We start from the raw sequence: 18,380 nt of genomic DNA on the forward strand, positions 1-18,380 counted from the left end.
AGAGCCTTGCAGTTAAAGCAACAGCACTTGACATAAACACCACCCCCAAAACACAAAACACTCACACTGACCACAGGAAGAGCCTTGAAAGACATTTGAGAAAGATCTACCAGATCCCAGGGGACAGGGCTCAGCCATTCTGGTGATGAACAAGCATCAGGGGCTGACATGGCATCAGAGCCACCTCCACATGGCGCTCACCACCTGGAACCAGTGTCTCCAAGTCTTTCCTTCACCAGCCTCCAGGGATAGGGACCTGCTCTGGTTGTTTCCTTCACAGCTGTGTCAGTGATGGCCCTTCATGGGGTCCAAACACCCTCAGAAACTTGGGGTTTGCTTCTGCCTTTCTCTTCATTAGGGGTTTTTCGTTCATTCAGTATCTGCAGTTCAGGATCATGGCAGCAGAGGGCTCATTAACATCGAAAATGCTCTTACAAGCGAAATCTCTGTGCATCATTTTCCTAAAGGCTTCATGTCTGTTGTGGATGATTAGAGAGATTTCAGGAATAGCCAAACAGAGACCATTTCTATAATAAATAGGAACAAATCAGTATTTCGTCTATTTCATTCTCTGTTCACCCTTCACTCCCTTTTCAGAACAGGTGGTATCCGCAACCTGCTGTATATATTAATGTGATACCTCTCCTAATAAAGTCTAAATATATCAGAAAAGTGGGTGACTAAAATACCATGTGAGTGAGGAGACAGGCCAGGACACCTCAAGAGGAGTCACACTCCTCTGGACCAAGAGGTGGGTGTCCCTGGCAATCTTAGGTGCCACAGCACAGCGATACTTGTGTTCAGGAGCTGGTCAAGTGACCCATCTCCTGTTCTGTAACGGTGTCTGAGTTTGCTCAGGTCACCCCTGACTTGAGCCCCATCCACTGCTGGGTGTTCTCCAGACTCCTGCCTTCAGGAACCAAGTCCCAGGAGACCTTGCTGGTGAAGATGGAGGCAAAGAAGCCATGAAGAACCTCAGTCCTGTCTGATTCTACTCTTATGAAGTTCAGCAGCAGGCCCACATTCACCCTGTCTGTTCTTTCACTGCAAGTGAAGCTTTGTCAGCTCATCTTGCTGCCCTCAGCCTCCTCTGCAGGCATCAAGTGCAGGGCAGCTTCGTCATCATCCCCACATCCATGGACAAGGTTTCTAAATTCCTCCTTTGCAGCTTCCCCTGCTCCCACCTCCTGTGTGCTGTCTTTTGCCCTGCAGCTCCATCAGTGCAGAGGAGCAGCCTCATGAGATAAATGTTTCTGTTCATGGGTACTTGGAGAGATCATTCTTGTGCTTGGAGCAGCCTGTCCTTTAAGGCTGTTCATATTTCCTGAGCTCCTTCACCCTTCAGATCTACTTCCATGTCACCACTTTGCCCACCATTCCCCATTATTTCCAAGTTTTCTCCTCTGGATTCCACCAGCCTGTGCTGTGCTGCTGGCCTTCATCCCTCCCCTCTGGTGCCTGGGACCCCACTGTGTCCTGGTCACAACAGCCATGGTGGACACTGACGTTCACATCCCTTACAAGCTCTTTTTTTTTCTCAGTTACAGATTCAGGTGAGCATCACCCTTGCTGGCCCACCAGAGAGCCACATTAAGAAGTTGTCCCAAGATCCTCTAGAATGTTGGCACCTACAGCTTTGCCTGGCCAGTGAATGTCAGGACAATTACAGTTCTCCATAGGAACCTGCTCGGAGTACAGCTGAACAGTGTGTGTGTGCAGGGCTGGCACACAGCAGTGTCCTCTCACAGCCAGGCTCCTGCCAGAGACCTGCAGAACCAGCAGAGCAGGGGCTGGGCTGTGCTCCTGTGCACTGGACACCCCATAGAAGGTCAGTCATCATGGACTGGCCCCTCACAACCACCTTTTCCAGCACTGACCACTCACCCACAGAGGTTGTTCTTCCCTCCATGGATGGACACTCATTGGATAGTTCAGCAGTCCATGTTTGCCTTGTACAGATGAGATGTGAGCATGCACATCATGTATGTGAGGTGACATGACCATGAGCCAGCACTGTGCCCTTGTGGCCAGGAAGGCCAATGGCATCCTGGGGTGTATTAGAAGGGGATGGTCAGTAGATCGAGAGGTTCTCCTTCCTCTCTACTCTTCCCTGGTGAGACCACATCTGGAATATTGTGTCCAGTTCTGGGCCCCTCAGCTCCAGCAGGACAGGGAACTGATGGAGAGGGTCCAGCGTAGCGCAACAAAGATGATTAAGGGAGTGGAGCATCTCCCTTATGAAGAATGGCTGAGGGAGCTCGTTCTCTTTAGTCTGGAGAAAAGGAGACTGAGGGGTGACCTTATTAATGCTTATAAATATATAAAGGGTGAGTGTCAGGAGGATGGAGCCAGGCTCTTCTTGGTGGCAAACAATGATAGGACAAGGGGTAATGGGATCAAGCTGTAACACAAGAGGTTCCACTTAAATTTGAGAAAAAACTTCTTCTCAGTAAGGGTGACAGACACTGGAACAGGCTGCCCAGGGGGTTGTGGAGTCTCCTTCTCTGGAGACATTCAAAACCCGCCTGGACATGTTCCTGTGTGACCTCATCAAGGCGTTCCTGCTCCAGAAGGGGGATTGGACTAGATAATCTTTTGAGGTTCCTTCCAATCCCAAACATACTGTGACACTGTGATACTGTGATACTGTGCTGTTGCCTATTGGAATGGGTCTGTGTGGTGTGGGCTGTTTCCATCTTTGTTTCCCTGCAGACACCTGGATTTAGTGCTTTGCCATGGGCTGACTCCACCTTGGGCCATGTCTCACTCTGTGGGCTCCAGTCACTGCCCACCTCAGGCACACACCGTCCATGTGTATCTCATGGGCTCTCCAGACAGCTCCAGATTCCTCTCCTGGAGGATTATCCTCTGTCCCATCATGCTCTGGGACAGCCCAGCCTGACTATCTCATGACCACTCCCCTTCTTCACTGTCAACAGACAACAAGGGTTGTGTCTTAAACCACAACTCTGTTGTCTATGAGCTACCAACGTGACAACGAGCTTTGACCTCAGGCCTTTTTGAGTGAAATTCCTGGGCCTGCTGTTGAGATCAGCTTTAGAAGAACAACCAAATATTGAGCAACTGCATAGAAGAGATGTCATTTTATTACAGAGATTCTATGGGAGACCAAGCTCTGGCACAGTGTTAGGAAAACATTTATACAGGTTTCAGGTATTTTAAAAATATTGATAATGGCTACATGTTTCAGGATAGTCAGCTAAACACAAACAATTATGTACGAACATAAAAACCATAAATAACAATATGGGTAATGCTAACAAAGTAAAAGGGATAAAACAAGGTACAGGCCTGCATTGGGATACAAATAGACATCATTTGTGGACGGTGATGGAAAGCTGATCAGTATTGACAAACACCCATGAAATCACTTTTCTAATGGACTCCTTGAGCTCCTGGTTCCTCATGCTGTAGATGAGGGGGTTCACTGCTGGAGGCACCACCGAGTACAGAACAGACACCACCAGATCCAGGGATGGGGAGGATATAGAGGGGGGCTTCAGGTGGGCAAAGACGCCAGTGCTGAGGAACAGGGAGACCACGGCCAGGTGAGGGAGGCAGGTGGAAAAGGCTTTGTGCCGTCCCTGCTCAGAGGGGATCCTCAGCACGGCCCTCAAGATCTGCACATACGACACCACTATGAACACAAAACACACAAATGATAAAGAGACACCAACCACAAGAAGCCCAAGTTCCCTGAGGTAGGAGTGTGAGCAGGAGAGCTTGAGGATCTGGGGGATTTCACAGAAGAACTGTCCCAGGGCATTGCCCTTGCACAGGGGCAGTGAAAATGTATTGGCCGTGTGCAGCAGAGCATTGAGAAACCCAGTGGCCCAGGCAGCTGCTGCCATGTGGACACAAGCTCTGCTGCCCAGGAGGGTCCCGTAGTGCAGGGGTTTGCAGATGGCAACGTAGCGGTCGTAGCACATGACTGTGAGCATAGAAAACTCTGTACCAAGCAAGAAAAATACAAAGAAGACCTGGGCAGCACACCCTGCATTGGAAATGACCCTTGAATCCCACAGAGAGTTTGCCATGGATTTGGGGAGAGTGGTGGAGATGGAGCCCAGGTCGAGGAGGGCGAGGTTGAGTAGGAAGAAGTACATGGGGGTGTGCAGGTGCTGGTCCCAGGCTATGGTGGTGATGATGAGGCCGTTGCCCAAGAGGGCAGCCAGGTAGATGCCCAGGAAGAGCCAGAAGTGCAAGAGCTGCAGCTCCTGTGTATCTGTGAACGGCAGGAGGAGGAAATGGGTGATGGAGCTGCTGTTGGACATTGGCTGCCTGTGGGCATGAGGACCTGTCATAGGAGGAAAAAACAGTGACAAGTTAGGGGAGAATTCTCTGAGGAAAATAAACATGCTGTTTCTCATGGAAAACCCCCTCCCTGATGGAGGGATGTTTCAGCTCATTCTCTCTTTCTACCAGCTGAGAAAACTGTTCATCACAGCTTAAAAGACAGCTTGGACATCTGGTTTCCACGAACACAGCTCTGGGGCAAGACCCCTTGAGTTGGTGTCAGAACAAGAAGTGACCGACATTTGCACCCCAACCCCAGAGAGCAAGGGATGGGAATGGGGATCAGTTTTTGTTCTTACACCAATTCAGTGGATCTTGCCTCACAGGTGTGTGCATGGAAACCAGATGCCCAAGCTGTATTTTAAACCGTGATGAACTGTTTTTCTCAATTGGTAGACAAAGAGAATGAGTGGAAACATCCCTCCATCAGGGAGGGGGTTTTCCATGAGAAACAGTATGTTTATTTTCCTCAGAGAAGTGTCCCCTAACTTGACACTGTCTTTCCTTCTTGCACAGGTCCTCATGCCCACAGGCAGCCAATGTCCAACAGCAGCTCCATCACCCAGTTCCTCCTCCTGCCGTTCACAGACACACGGGAGCTGCAGCTCTTGCACTTCTGGCTCTTCCTGGGCATCTACCTGGCTGCCCTCCTGGGCAACGGCCTCATCATCACCACCATAGCCTGGGACCAGCACCTGCACACCCCCATGTACTTCTTCCTGCTCAACCTTGCCCTCCTCGACCTGGGCTCCATCTCCACTACTGTCCCCAATCCATGGCCAACTCTCTGTGGGTCATTTCCTTTGCAAGATGTGCTGCCCAGGTCTTCTTTGTATTTTTCTTGCTTGGTGCAGAGTTTTACCTTCTTACCATCATGTCGTACGACCACTACATTGCCATCTGCAAACCCCTGCACTACGGGACCCTCCTGGGCAGCAGAGCTTGTGTCCACATGGCAGCAGCTGCCTGGGCCGCTGGGTTTCTCAATGCTCTGCTGCACACGGCCAATACATTTTCACTGCCCCTGTGCAAGGGCAATGCCCTGGGCCAGTTCTTCTGTGAAATGCCCCAGATCCTCAAGCTCTCCTGCTCACACTCTTACCTCAGAGAACTTGGACTTTTTTTGGTTAGTGTCTGTTTAATATTTGGCTGTTTTGTGTTCATCGTGGTTTCCTATGTGCAGATCTTGAGGGCCGTGCTGAGGATCCCCTCTGAGCAGGGACGGCACAAAGCCTTTTCCACCTGCCTCCCTCACCTGGCCGTGGTCTCCCTGTTTGTCAGCACTGGCATGTTTCCCTACGTGAAGCCCCCCTCCATCTCCTCCCCATCCCTGGATCTGGTGGTGTCTGTTCTGTACTCGGTGGTGCCTCCAGCAGTGAACCCCCTCATCTACAGCATGAGGAACAGGGAATTCAAGGAGTCTATAAGGAAAATGATGACTGTTTGCTTTTCAAAAGCTGTAATGAAGTGACCTCCTGCTTCTGCATGTCACTTGTTCAATCTGAGTTCTGTAGCTTTTGTGGTTTAGTTTTTTTTGTTTGTTTGTTTGTTTGTTTGTTTGTTTGTTTTCCTTTCTGGTGCTTGCTTTTCTTGCTTGTATTAATTGTATCCACAAGCAAAATTATTACTGTTCTTATGGCTGTGTCCATATCTACCTGTCTGGTGTGTTCCATAGTCTTTGTATAAATAAGGACCCGTACTCTCCATGTGTATAAAGTGAAATAAAGTACCTTGCACTGACTATTTGCCCAGATTCCTCTCTCTGGGATCTCTGGGGCTGCAGGAACCATGTCTGTGTGCTGAGGGGGAGTGAGTAGGAGCCACCCTGAGCTGGGTCTTCCTCCCATCCTGACCAGCATGAGCCTGCAGACTCACCCCATGGCCCTGGGCACCACAGTCCGCTGGACCTTCCTGAGGATCCCCTTGGCCAAATCCTCATGCTGTCCTGGGGAGCCAGTCTGGACCTAGGTCTGCAAGCTGCCTGTGCTGGAGACCCACTCAGCTTGCCGGCTGGATGAACATTCTCACTGTCCTTCATTCTCACTGGTCCCCACTGCTGTGGGACCAGTTCCAGTTCCAGTGTGGCTGCTCTGCCGGGCTGGGCTGGGGAGAGGGCAGGCGGTGGCACAATTCAGGAGGGGGTGGGAGGGCTGAACTGGCAAATGCCCCAGAGAAGAAAATACCAGTGAAGGGCTGAAGTGTGTGAGTGTGCAGGGCTGGCACACAGCAGGGTCCTCTCCCAGCCAGGCCTCCTGGGAGAGCCCTGAAGCACCAGCAGAGCAGGGGCTGCTGTGTGTCCATGTTCATGGGACAACCTGGGGAAACTGGCCCAGCACAGTCATCACAGACCAGCCCCTCAGAACCACCTTTTCCAGCACTGGCCCTTCACCCCAGCTGAGAGAGGTTGTTCATCCCTCAACACAAGGACACTGAATGAGTAAGTCAGAAGCCAACGTTTCCATTGCATGGATGAGATATGAGCATGCATTTAATGTACATAAGATGAACCCAACTCAGCACAAACACCATCAGCTACTCCTGTAGGTTCCATGAGGGCCTGAATGCAGCACTAGGATGTTTTGCCTTGAAATGAGGTCCCCATGTCCATTCCTCATGAGGTGGGACATGAGGATGGCCATGCCTAAAGATCTGGACATGCTGGATCATGGGGCTGAGGCCTATTGTCTGAGGCTTAACAAAGCCAAGTGCTGGGTCCTACATTGGGTCACAACAACCCCAGGCAGCGCTAGAGGCTCAGGGAGGAGTGGCTGCAAAGCTGCCTGGTGGAAAGGGATGTGCGGGTGTTGATGGATAGCTGCCTGAATATGAGCCAGAATGTTTCCAGGTGGCCAAAAAGGCCACCAGCATCCTGGCTTGTATCAGAAATAGTGTGGCCAGCAGGAATAGAGAAGTGATTGTGCCGCTGTACTCAGCATTGGTGAGGCCGCACCTTGAATCCCCTGTTCAGTTTTGGGCCCTTCATCTCAAGAAGGACATTGAGTTACTAGAGATAGTGCAGAGGAGGCGACAAAGCTGCTGAGGGGCTGGAGCACAAGTGTGATGAGGAGCGGTTGAGGGAGCTGGGGCTGTTCAGCCTGGAGAACAGGAGATTGAGGGGAGACCTTCTCACTGTTCACAACTGCCTGATAGGAGGTTGCAATATTGCGAGTCTTGGTCTCTTCAACCAAGTAGCAAGTGATAGGACAAGCGGAATTGGCTGCAATTTGCACCATGGGAGGTTTAGACTGGATATTAGGCAAAAAGTATTTCCTGGAAAGGGTTGTCAGGCATTGGAACAGGCTGCCCAGGGCAGTGGGGGAGTCACCACTCCTGGAGGGGTTTAAAGGTGTTTAGTTGAGGTTCTCATGGACATGGTTTAGTGCAAGAGCTGGGTTATGGTTGGACTCAATGATCTCAAGGCTTCCTGTTCGCATGGGCGTCCCATGAATGCATCACTGCTCTACCCCAGTGTAGACAGGCACAAGGCCTTCTCCACCTGGACCTCTCACCAATGCCACTGGTTTCTCCAGCACCCTCACCCTGGACTGTGGGATGCCCAGAACAGCCCTCACAAGACAGTTTGACAAAGCCTTTTTTCTACACCATCCCCACATCCCTGCTCAATCCCCTCATGTACAGCTCAAGGACCAGAAATGTTGGGTACAAGCGGGACATTGAGAAAAATGTTCAGGAAAGCTTTGAGGTGCACAGAGAGCCCATCACCATGTTGTCAAGCTGCTCTCTCTGAACAGGCCCAGAGGACCTGGACAGCATTTGCTGTGTCCCAGAAACTCGCCTGGAAGGTTGGGATATGGAGAAGAGGTTTGGTCTGGGAAGGGACAGACAGGGGCTGGTGGAACTGGCTGGTGTGACCGTGAGACGTCTCTCCAACACCTCAGAAAAGTCCTGGCTCTCAGGGAGGCTGCATGGTCCTCTGAGAAAGAAAATAGCAAACATGACTTATCATGGATTCATAGAATATTTGTGGTTGGAAGAGACCCTTAAGATCATCAGGTTAACTATAACCCAAATCTGACACTAAACCATGTCCCTAAGAGCCCCATCTATCTGTGTTTTAAACACCTTCAGTGATGGGGACTCCACAACCTCACTGGGCAGTCTGTTCCGTTGCTTCAAAACCCTTTTACTGTAGAATTTTTTACTAATATCCAATCTAAACCTCCCCGTGTGCAACTTGAGGTCATTTCCTCTTGTCCTATGACTTGCTACTTGGGAGAAGAGACCAACACCCACCATGATAAAACCTCCTTTTAGGCAGCTGTAGAGAGTAATAAGGTCTCACCTCAGCCTCCTGTTCTCCAGGCTGAACAGCCCCAGCTCCCTCAACCGCTCCTCGTGAGACTGGTGCTCCAGACCCTTCACCAGCCTTGTCACCCTCCTCTGAACTCTCTCCAGCACCTCAATGTCTTCCTTGCCATGAGGGGCCTCAAACTGACCCCAGGATTCAAGGTGCAGCCTCACCAGTGCCCACTACAAAGGGTTGATCACTTCTCTAGTCCTGCTAAAGCTCTGATTGAATCAAGGCTTGAACACCTTGGTGTGACCCAGTTGGTGACGGGTTGGACTGCAGACTCCTGAGGTCCCTTCAACCTCAGTTCTCTCATGATCCCATTGTGATGTTGGGCTCTGTTTCAGACTGGAGCAGAGCAGGCGATGATGGGGCAGGATCCACCTGTGCTGTAGGTGACCATCTAAACCAACATCTCAGCCAGGGAATCAGCCAACACCTCAGTGTGACTCGCTCTGGGCAACGTGTGACGAGTCCTGGGCAGGGCAGATTCAGAGGGCATGGGGCGCTGTGCAAGACACAACATGATCTTGTCTTCATGCTTGTAGGGCCATCAGATGTCAGTTAATGAAAGACTTTTCCAGAACTTGGGATGGATTTAAGACACAAATGTCTTCAGCTTCAGGGACACAAAGACCTGGTGCCAGTGTAGATGCCCCGGGAAGCCCTGCCCAGGCTCCACCTGCACTGCAAGGTGCTCTGGTCTCCCCAGGTCCTGTGTGACAGATGCCAATCCCAGCCCAGCACCTCAGGTACACTGGGCCCTAAAATGGCCCTGGCTGTTTATGGTGAGACAAGTGATGACTGATGTCTGCCTGGAAACATCCACTTTTTTGTTGTTGTTTTTTCGTTTTGGTATTTTTGTTTAGTTGATTCGTTGGTTGGTTTGTGTTTTGGTTTTGGTTGTTCTTCTTGGTTAGTTGGTTTGGTTTTTGTTTTGCTTTGGTTTTGTGGGTGTTCTTGTTTATTTTGTTTGATTTGTTCTTTTCTTTGATTGGAGATTTTTGTTTAGTTGTATTTTTAACATATTAAAATTTAAAAGAAAAAAAGCAAAAAGGGAATTATGGGGAAGTTTAATAAGGGAAGGAGAAGAAATATTGGTCTTCCCCTGTATTTCTATTACCAACCCTCTGATTTCATCTCCCTCGTCATTCAGGAGTTCCCACCTCTCCTGATTCAATGTCCCTGTCCAAGGACAACTTTCCAGCCCTGTCTGGACGTTTGCCCTTCCCAGTGCTCTCAGGTTTCTCCTCCACTTGCTCTTTGGTCATTCAGTGGCCTCTCAACTGTCTGGTTTCTGCTTTGAGCTTCAGGGAGTTACAAACTTGCCCCATTCTTCAGAGCTCTAATTGACATGGCAGTCAACACGTTCATTGTGTTTATTTCTATCCTCTCCTGTCTCTCTGTCTAAAGCAGTTCTTGTGTGGGTGTCCCTTGTGGATGCTGGACCTCATCAGATCCACTTACACACACAGCTGAGGAAAGTGTTTTGCTGTTGATTGAACTGTGCAGTGTTTGCACAGGAGAGCAGGTGGAGCTGGTGCACAGGAGCTGCAGCATCTCCTGCAGAGCTCAGTGGAGAAGTCTGATGGAGGAAAAGTGATGCAATCTCTGGTGGCCAATGAGGGAAGCGGCAGACTGGGGGTGGGGGTGAGGAGCCAGGTTGTGCATACAGTGTCCATCCTCAAGGGACTGTTCTCCTGCCTGTCCAAGTGTCTCCAGGAGACCCTCAGGATCAATGTCCAGTGTAGAATGCTGCTGTCCCTTCTTCCATACACTGACAAATGACAGAAAATACCCTTGAAAGAAAAAACCCTCCTTTATGAAATCTTCTTTGAAATCTTCATCAGCAAGTGTCCCATTGAAACCTCTCCAGTTAGTTCTACAAGTCTGGAAGATTTGAAGAAAATTAGGGAAAGAAACATCGCTCCTTAGGGCTTTCTGTGTTTTAATGAGCTCCATGGTGTGTTTGGTGCTGAGTCCATGAACCTCAGATACCAAGCACAGACTGAAGAATCTGCTCAAGAAGTCCAAGCCAGAAGCAAACTCCAAAGTACCTTGAAGAATTAATGGGCCCCACTGAGGGCTGTTACTGACAAAGCCTCCCAGGGACTCCTTAGAGCAAATAATTGGAGGCAGTGATTGCATCAGGCAAAGGCAAAGTGCAGCAGCTCTGATGCTGAGAAAGCCCTTGGTTTGTCTGATGAAGGACAATGGCCAAGCCTTGAGCCCCTGCCCCTGGAAGGGAGATCCTGTCCCTCAGGTGTGGCTCAGGGCTCTTCCTGGGGCTGTGAGCAGTGTGATGCCAAGTGAAGGACAATGGTGTCATACCTCCCTGTCTCCGTGAGAGGGTGCAAGGAGGCAAGGAAGCCCCTTGACCATGATGACTGTGCCTTTTCTTAGACCTCACTGGCAGGGACACCAGCCATAACCAAGGGGACAAAGACCTTGGCTCTTGCAGGGACATCCAGCCTTGCCAGCACCCTTGGCCATGTCCACCACGGTCCATCCTGCACTGTCCCAGGCCTGTGGCTGTTTCCTTACAGGCTGCAGACAACCCATGTGCTTCTCCACCTTGTTCTCAGCCCAGTGTGTCCCCACCTGTGCTGCTGTCTCTCCATCCTCACCAGCTGTTCCTGGAAACACAAAGTCATGGCTGATCCTGAGTCCTGAATGACCACAGCACTGCGCTCGGAATGACATTTCTTGATCCTGAGCTCCACTCTGGACCTCCAGAGCTGTAGTGAGAAAGGTTTTCCTTTCTCATGCTGTTTCCGTCCTCCCATCATCTTGGAAAGCGATTTTCAGGATTTCTGAAGCTACTACTGCCCTTTCATGTCATCTAAGTCCTTGATAGCTGCTCATATTCTGCTCCCAGTCTCCAGGTGGGATAAGGGAGAGAACTGAATGGGAAGGGAGAAACATGTGGGTTTAGACAAAAAATTAATAAGACAATAAAAATAATACACTACTACTAATAATATACTTATACTAAGATATACATAAAGTAAAATATATGACACTCAGTGCAATCCCCCACAGAACTCCAGTTATGCTGAACAGGCAGCCCAAAAGAAGAGAGCACCCTGGTCCTGAACAGCTGATCCCAGCAAGAGAAAGTACAAGTGCAAAAGGCAGAGAGGCCCAAGGGCCAACTGAAAAAGAGCAAAATGTCATAAAACTGAACTAACACTGAACTCCCAATAGAATGGAACTTCCGAACAGAGCTAAGCAAAGCAGCCAGAAAACCAAAACTAATGGGCTGGAAAAGGCATCTCCAGCTTTATACTGAGCATGATGCTACTGGTAGAGAATAGCTCCTTGATTGACCTGGATGTTAATCAAGGTGCTGTCCTGTCTGTGCCTCCTCTTACCAGTTTGCACCTGCAGCTGCACTCCAGAGAAGTCCTTGGTTTCACTGACAATAGTCCAGGTAAATTAAATAGAAATAGGTAAATTAAATTAAGAAAATACACTCAGTGCTATCCCCCGTGTAACTCCAGTCACACGGAGCAGCCAGTCCTGCAGAAGGGAGCACCTTGGTCCTGAACAGCCCATCCCAGCGAGAGAGAGCAAAAGGGCAACAGGCAGAAAGGCCCAAAGGCCAACGGCAAAATGGCAGAACGGCAAAAGGCCGAACTGACATCAAACTCCTGACAGGATGAAACTTCTGAGTGGAACTCACCAAACCAGCTGGAAAACCCAAAGTAACGGATGTAACAAGCCCAAAAGCCGGCTCCAGCTTTAGACTGAGCATGGCGCTAATCATAGGGAATATTTAATTGATCAGCCTGCATGTCAATCCAGGTGCTGTCCTGTCAGTGTCCCCTCCTGCCAATCTGCATCCGCAGCTGAATGGCCAAAGAAGTCCTTGGTTTCCCTGACAACAATCAAGATACCAGTGAGTTCTGACATTCTCGACAAATGATGTCGAGACCCTGTCTGTCCCACAGGCCATCATGGAACCCCAAGGAATAGCTGATGGTGTTTGTGCTGACTCAAGTTCATGTCAACTCATGTACCTGTTCTGCATGCTCACATCCCATCTGTACAATGAAAACATGGATTTCTGACCTACTCATTCAGTGCGATTCCATGGAGGCACAAAAAACTCTGAGCTGGGGGGAGAGGCCAGTGCTGGAAATGGTGGTTATGAGGGGCCAGTCCATGATGATTGACCTGGAGCTCCTTCCACGGGGTGTCCAGTGCACAGGGGCACAGCCCAGCCCTGCTCTGCTGGTCCTGCAGGTCTCTGGCAGGAGCCTGGCTGTGAGAGGACACTGCTGTGTGCCAGCCCTGCACACACACACTGTTCAGCTGTACACCGGGGTTTCATCTGTGGGTCACTTTCTTGGACATGTTCTTGGAAGAATCTCTGTTAGAAGACTTAAACCTTCAGGCCCTGCCCATAGGAGATCACCTCTCTATCTGGAAAGGCTGTTGTGAGGCCAGCACTGTCACAGCAGTGCCCATTGCCTGTCCCTGCCTGCACCCAGAGCACTGACACACAGCAGGATGGTGACCAAGATGCCAGAGCACTCAGGCCTTGCACCAGCACCAGGGATGAGAAGGAGAGTGTGGAGTGGAACCAGAACAGCTCGGGAAGAACAAGCGCTGCTGCTCCCTGGCAGGGCTGCCATGCCAGAGCTGTTTTCCCTTCCCCGCACACACAGGAACTGTCCCTGCAGCTCCAAAAAGCCCTTGCAGGAAGGATATAGTGAAAAACAAGTCACTAAAGAGCCTTTTATTATGTTTAGAGAGAAGGAGAGCACTGCTGCTCATTTAATCAGCCAACAGTTATTAAAAAAAAAGCCAGCAGTGAATTAGAAAGTGGTTGACAAGATTATCATAATAAGAAAACAACCAACACCACCACAAAATCCAGGTGACAGGCTGGGCTTGTAATTAGCTACATTAAAACTCCTGTATAGAAGAAGATGGCCAGTTTATTGCTTCTGAAAACAGAGGCATATGAGCTTGCACAGGGCATCCTTGAGCTCCTGGTTCCTCATGCTGTAGATGAGGGGGTTCACTGCTGGAGGCACCACCGAGTACAGAACTGACACCATCAGGTCCAGGGATGGGGAGGAGATGGAGGGGGGCTTCAGGTTGGCAAACATGGCAGTGCTGACAAAAAGGGAGACCACGGCCAGGTGAGGGAGGCAGGTGGAAAAGGCTTTGTGCCGTCCCTGCTCAGAGGGGATCCTCAGCACGGCCCTCAAGATCTGCACATAGGACACGATGATGAACACAAAACAGCCAAATGCTAAACAGACAGTGACCACAAGAATCCCAGCTTCCCTGAGGTAGGAGTGTGAGCAGGAGAGCTTGAGGATCTGGGGGATTTCACAGAAGAACTGGCCCAGGGCATTGCCCTTGCACAGGGGCAGTGAAAATGTATTGGCCGTGTGCAGCAGAGCATTGAGAAACCCAGTGGCCCAGGCAGCTGCTGCCATGTGGACACAAGCTCTGCTGCCCAGGAGGGTCCCGTAGTGCAGGGGTTTGCAGATGGCAACGTAGCGGTCGTACGACATGATGGTGAGGAGAGAATACTCTGCTGTTATCCAGAAGACAAACAAAAAGAGCTGAGCAGCACATCCGAAAAAGGAGATGGCCCTGGTGTCCCAGAGGGAATTGGCCATGGACTTGGGGACAATGGTGGAGATGCAGCCCAGGTCGAGGAGGGCGAGGTTGAGCAGGAAGAAGTACATGGGAGTGTGCAGGTGCTGGTCCCAGGCTATGGTGGTGATGATGAGGCCGTTGCCCAGGAGGGCAGCCAAGTAGATGCCCAGGAAGAGCCAGAAGTGCAAGAGCTGCAGCTCCCGTGTGTCTGTGAATGGCAGGAGGAGGAAGTGGGTGATGGAGCTGCTGTTGGACATTGGCTGCCTGTGGGCATGAGGACCTGTACAAGGAGGAAAAGACAGTGACAAGTTAGGGGAGACTTCTCTGTGGAAAATAAACAGGCTGTATCTCATGGAAAATCCCCTCCCTGATGGAGGGATGTTTCTGCTCATTCTCTCTTTCTACCAGGTGAGAAAAAAAGTTTATCACAGTTTAAGATACAGCTTGGGCATCTGGTTTCCATGAACACACCTCTGGGGCAAGACCCCCTGAGTTGATGTGAGAAAAAAAACTGACCCACACTCACACCCCAACCCCAGAGAGCAAGAGCACCAGGGACAAGTGGAGAAACAGGGAAGAACACTGCAGTGTTACCAGAAAACAAAGCAAGGACAGGAAGGCAGACGGGCATGCTGTGGAACCTTCTACTTACCCAGCTGTGCTGCTGCCACTCAAATAATGACACTGGCGAGCAAGTACTTTTAGCACCTTTTTTGTGTACCACATTCCAGGAACCCTTCACCTGGAGGTCCAGCTGCTGAGGTGGAGACTCGTGACCTGGACTCCATGGCTTTGGGGCAGAGGGTCTGCTGGGGAGGAGAGGAGACCAGGGGTTGCACTGGGAAATGTGTCTGTGCTGGAGAGGATGTAAGAGAGGTTTTTAAATCCTGTCCCCAGCATTTCTGGAAGCCGTTACCTCTTACTGCCCACAGACCCCGTCCTACCCGCTGTGTGCTCAGCTCTGTCCCGCTCACACCTCCTGGCACTGCCCAGGGGCAGCTCTGTGTGTGCAGGGGCTCAGGAGCAGCTCAGACACGTCCTAACGAGAACAGGGGTCTCAGTGTCTTCTCCAAAGAGAGAAATAAATCCCCATCTCCCACTGCACACCCAGACGAGCAAGAGTGGAAAACTGAAAGCACAGACTCCTTCCCTGCAAGCTGTTCCTGTCCCGATGTAGTTGTTCAGAAGGACCCTCTGCCATGTCTGTGGGGGGATCTGGAGCTCTGAGCAGCCCTGACCCACACAGCCCCCTTCAACCCCACAAGCTCTGCGCCTGCCCTGCCGGGGGTTGCTCCTTCCCCCCACAGCTGCTGCCATGGGATCTCCCGGGCAGGCTGAGCGCTGACCCTGGCAGGCGGCAGAGTCCCTGCCCGGCACAGCCCTGGGGTGCAGGGACCCTGCTCTGCAGGACAGCCCTGGGCACCCCTGGGTGCTCACCCGGCTTCACAGCTGTTCAACATGGCCTGACAAGAGCCCCGTCCTTACAGATCCCACAAGCTGTGCCTGTGCCAGTTTCAGGAGATGCCTCCAGGAGCTGCAGCTGCACTGCCCTGCACCAGAGACTTACCATGGCAAGGACTGCAAAGGTTTCTCCTCCAGTGAGCTCTCAGTCATTCCCCATTCCTGACCACCTTTAATCTCTCTCTGCCTTGCTCGTCTGCTGAGATGCCCAGGCAGAGCCCTCAGCCCTGCTGCGTGTGCAGAGGAGCTGCTCCTGGGCAGATCTGTCTCTCTGCAGCGCTGCCGCTGCCATGAGCTCCCTGTGTCCCAGGAGCCCAGCCCAGCTCACAGCACAGGAGCAGCACAAGGCGCTTTAATGACCCCTCTGGTGGGTTTGTTGTTGAGTCCATTGACCTCTGGTCCTGGAGGAAGGTGATGAAACTTCTCAAGAAGTCAAAGTTAGATTCAAACTCCAAAGTTTCTTGTACTGTTAACGGGTCCCACTGAGGGAACCTACTCAGAAACAATATCCAGGTTTGGTTAGAGAAGAAAACTGGAGGTCAGGAAAAGCAAAGTAAAGATATCTCTGATGCTTAGTAAACCTGGTTGTGTTGCTTTAATGAAAAGCCAAGCCCTGACCTCGCAGCATTGGAAGTCAGATCCTGTCCCTCCCACGTTGCCCAGGGCCCTTCCTGGGACAGTGTGATGTGGGGCTGTGCAAGGCCAAGGGCAGGACTATGGTCCCACCCCTCCCAGGTTCCTGGCTGGGGACAAGGAGGCCATGAGGCCCCTGTGCTGCAAGGACAAGGTGTCTCCTCACAGCCATCAGAGGTGCAGACAACAGCCACAGCCAAGGGGAGAAGGAGCTCATGTCTGGTGGGGCCTTCAGCCTCTTTACATCCCGTGATCATCTCCACGACAGCCTGTCCTGTGCTGTGGCATCCCCTGCACCTCTGTCCCTGCAGGCTGCAGACATCCCCCCTGCTGCCCCACCTTGCTCTTGTCTGAGCATCTTCCTTCCTTTGCTGAGATCTCTCCATCCTCCTCAGCTGCTCCTTGAAGCACAAAGCCTTGGGCTGATGCAGACTCCCTCTGCTGACCTGCTCCACCACAGCATTGCCCTTCCATCACATTCCTTTCTGTTCATGGCCAGCCTGGACCTCCCCAGCTGCACTTTGGGCCATTATTTCTTTCTCATGCTCTTTCCCACTATGCAGAAACCTCCACCACCTCTGAAACCACCCTTCAAGCACTCTCAGGCTACTCCTGCACTGCTGCAGCCTGCCCAGCGCTGCTGGGCCAAAGCAGCCCAGGTCCCTCAGCACCCCACACCATGTGCACAAGGTGCTGAACCTGCCTTGGCACAGCCCTGCACTCTCCAGTTCCTCCCTGCTGCTCCAGACTGGGAAGCCGCACACTGGCACACACCCGTGTGTGTGGGTCACACCAGTGCTGAACCGAATGGGATGAGAACTGCAGGTGTCTGGGTCCCCACGCTCCTCCTCATGCAGCCCCGTGTGCAGCTGCCTTGTTCATGGTGAGCGTGCACCACGGGCTGGTGTGGGGACCTTGTAGTGCCCAGGCCCTTCTCCTCAGGGTCACTGCTCAGCGTGTCAGGTCCTGCTCTGTCCTGATGGACGGGGTTATTGTCCCCCCTGATACATCACTGCCCATTTCTCCTTCTGCAGATCAAGAGTTTTCTGTTTTGTAAATACCAGATTTTCTCAAGGTCTGGACTCTCCCTGGACTGAATCACCATTTGCTCAGCTGTTAAAGTTTGCATGCAAATTGTTTATCCTGATGGGGGTGTATCTCCCAGCATAACAGCATGAGGAGTTATAGGACACTATAAATACCATCTCCTGGAGAAACTGTGGGGTCTGGTGCGTCTGGTGCTCATAATGCCAGAGGTCTGGAGTAAAAGAGAGAGTTTCTGTTCATGTGGGAGAGCAGCAGGAATGTGTGGAGCTCTGCCTGGGGACAGACAATGTCAGCTGATTGCTGAGGAGTCAGCATGAGAGGGCAGAACATCATGGGCAATATTGTGGTGACTGGACATCAGCTACATGCCCATTGATCAGGAATTGGAATGAGATGAGGCCTCCTTCAGACAAATGAAAGAAGCCTCATGTTTCCAGGCTGTGTCCTCATGGCAGACCTGAGATATCCCAATATCTGCAAGGTACCAGCCATCCAGGAGGTTTGGAGCCCATTGACAACATCTTCCTGACACGGGTGACTGAGGAGTCAGTGGGGTGAGGTGCCCTGTGGGACTTCACACTTACAAACCAGAAAGAGTTGGTCAGGATGGAACAGTCAGGGGTGGGAAAGTGGAGCTGAGGCTCCTGGGAGATGAGAACAAGGCCAAGAGCAGGATTTCAGGAGAGCAGGATTTGGCCTGCTGAGGGACCTGCTTGGGTCCTGTAGGATATGACCTTGGTGTCTGCAGTGCTTTTCTCTCCCATCTCCTCCCTCCTCTCTCCCACCTGCTGTTGTGCAGCGTTTTTTGCCCTTTCTCAAATACAATATCCCAGAGGTGCTGCCAGCATCACTGAGTGGCTCAGATCTGGCAAGGAGTGGATCCATCCTGGAGCAGCTGAAATCCCCTCTGTCTGATGTCAGTGAAACTCCTGTTGTCCTCTCTGAGGTGACAACTGCAGCACACCCACAATCACCCTCAGACTTTGCCATG

At 51.3% G+C, this 18,380-nt stretch overlaps 2 protein-coding genes and 1 pseudogene across 3 annotated transcripts; 1 reads left to right on the forward strand and 2 right to left on the reverse strand.

Annotated features, from left to right (window-relative positions):
- Positions 1-3,335: 3,335 nt before the first annotated feature.
- On the reverse strand, positions 3,336-4,295 carry LOC308050619 (olfactory receptor 14J1-like; the record flags this gene model as incomplete). The annotated part of the gene is made up of 1 exon (XM_080360777.1): positions 3,336-4,295. One exon carries the CDS (start codon positions 4,293-4,295, stop codon positions 3,336-3,338), a length of 960 nt encoding a protein of 319 aa, XP_080216903.1.
- Positions 4,296-4,856: 561 nt separating this feature from the next.
- On the forward strand, positions 4,857-6,057 carry LOC308050609 (olfactory receptor 14J1-like; annotated as a pseudogene). Its single transcript has one exon. The product of its transcript is annotated as an olfactory receptor 14J1-like (transcript).
- A 7,515-nt stretch (positions 6,058-13,572) lies between these two features.
- LOC308050617 (olfactory receptor 14J1-like) lies at positions 13,573-14,505 on the reverse strand (the record flags this gene model as incomplete). The annotated part of the gene is made up of 1 exon (XM_080360775.1): positions 13,573-14,505. One exon carries the CDS (start codon positions 14,503-14,505, stop codon positions 13,573-13,575), a length of 933 nt encoding a protein of 310 aa, XP_080216901.1.
- Between the last annotated feature and the right edge of the window lie 3,875 nt (positions 14,506-18,380).

This window comes from Nesoenas mayeri (assembly GCF_963082525.1).
Source record: "Nesoenas mayeri genome assembly, chromosome: 29".
NCBI classification, from domain to species: Eukaryota; Metazoa; Chordata; class Aves; order Columbiformes; family Columbidae; genus Nesoenas; species Nesoenas mayeri.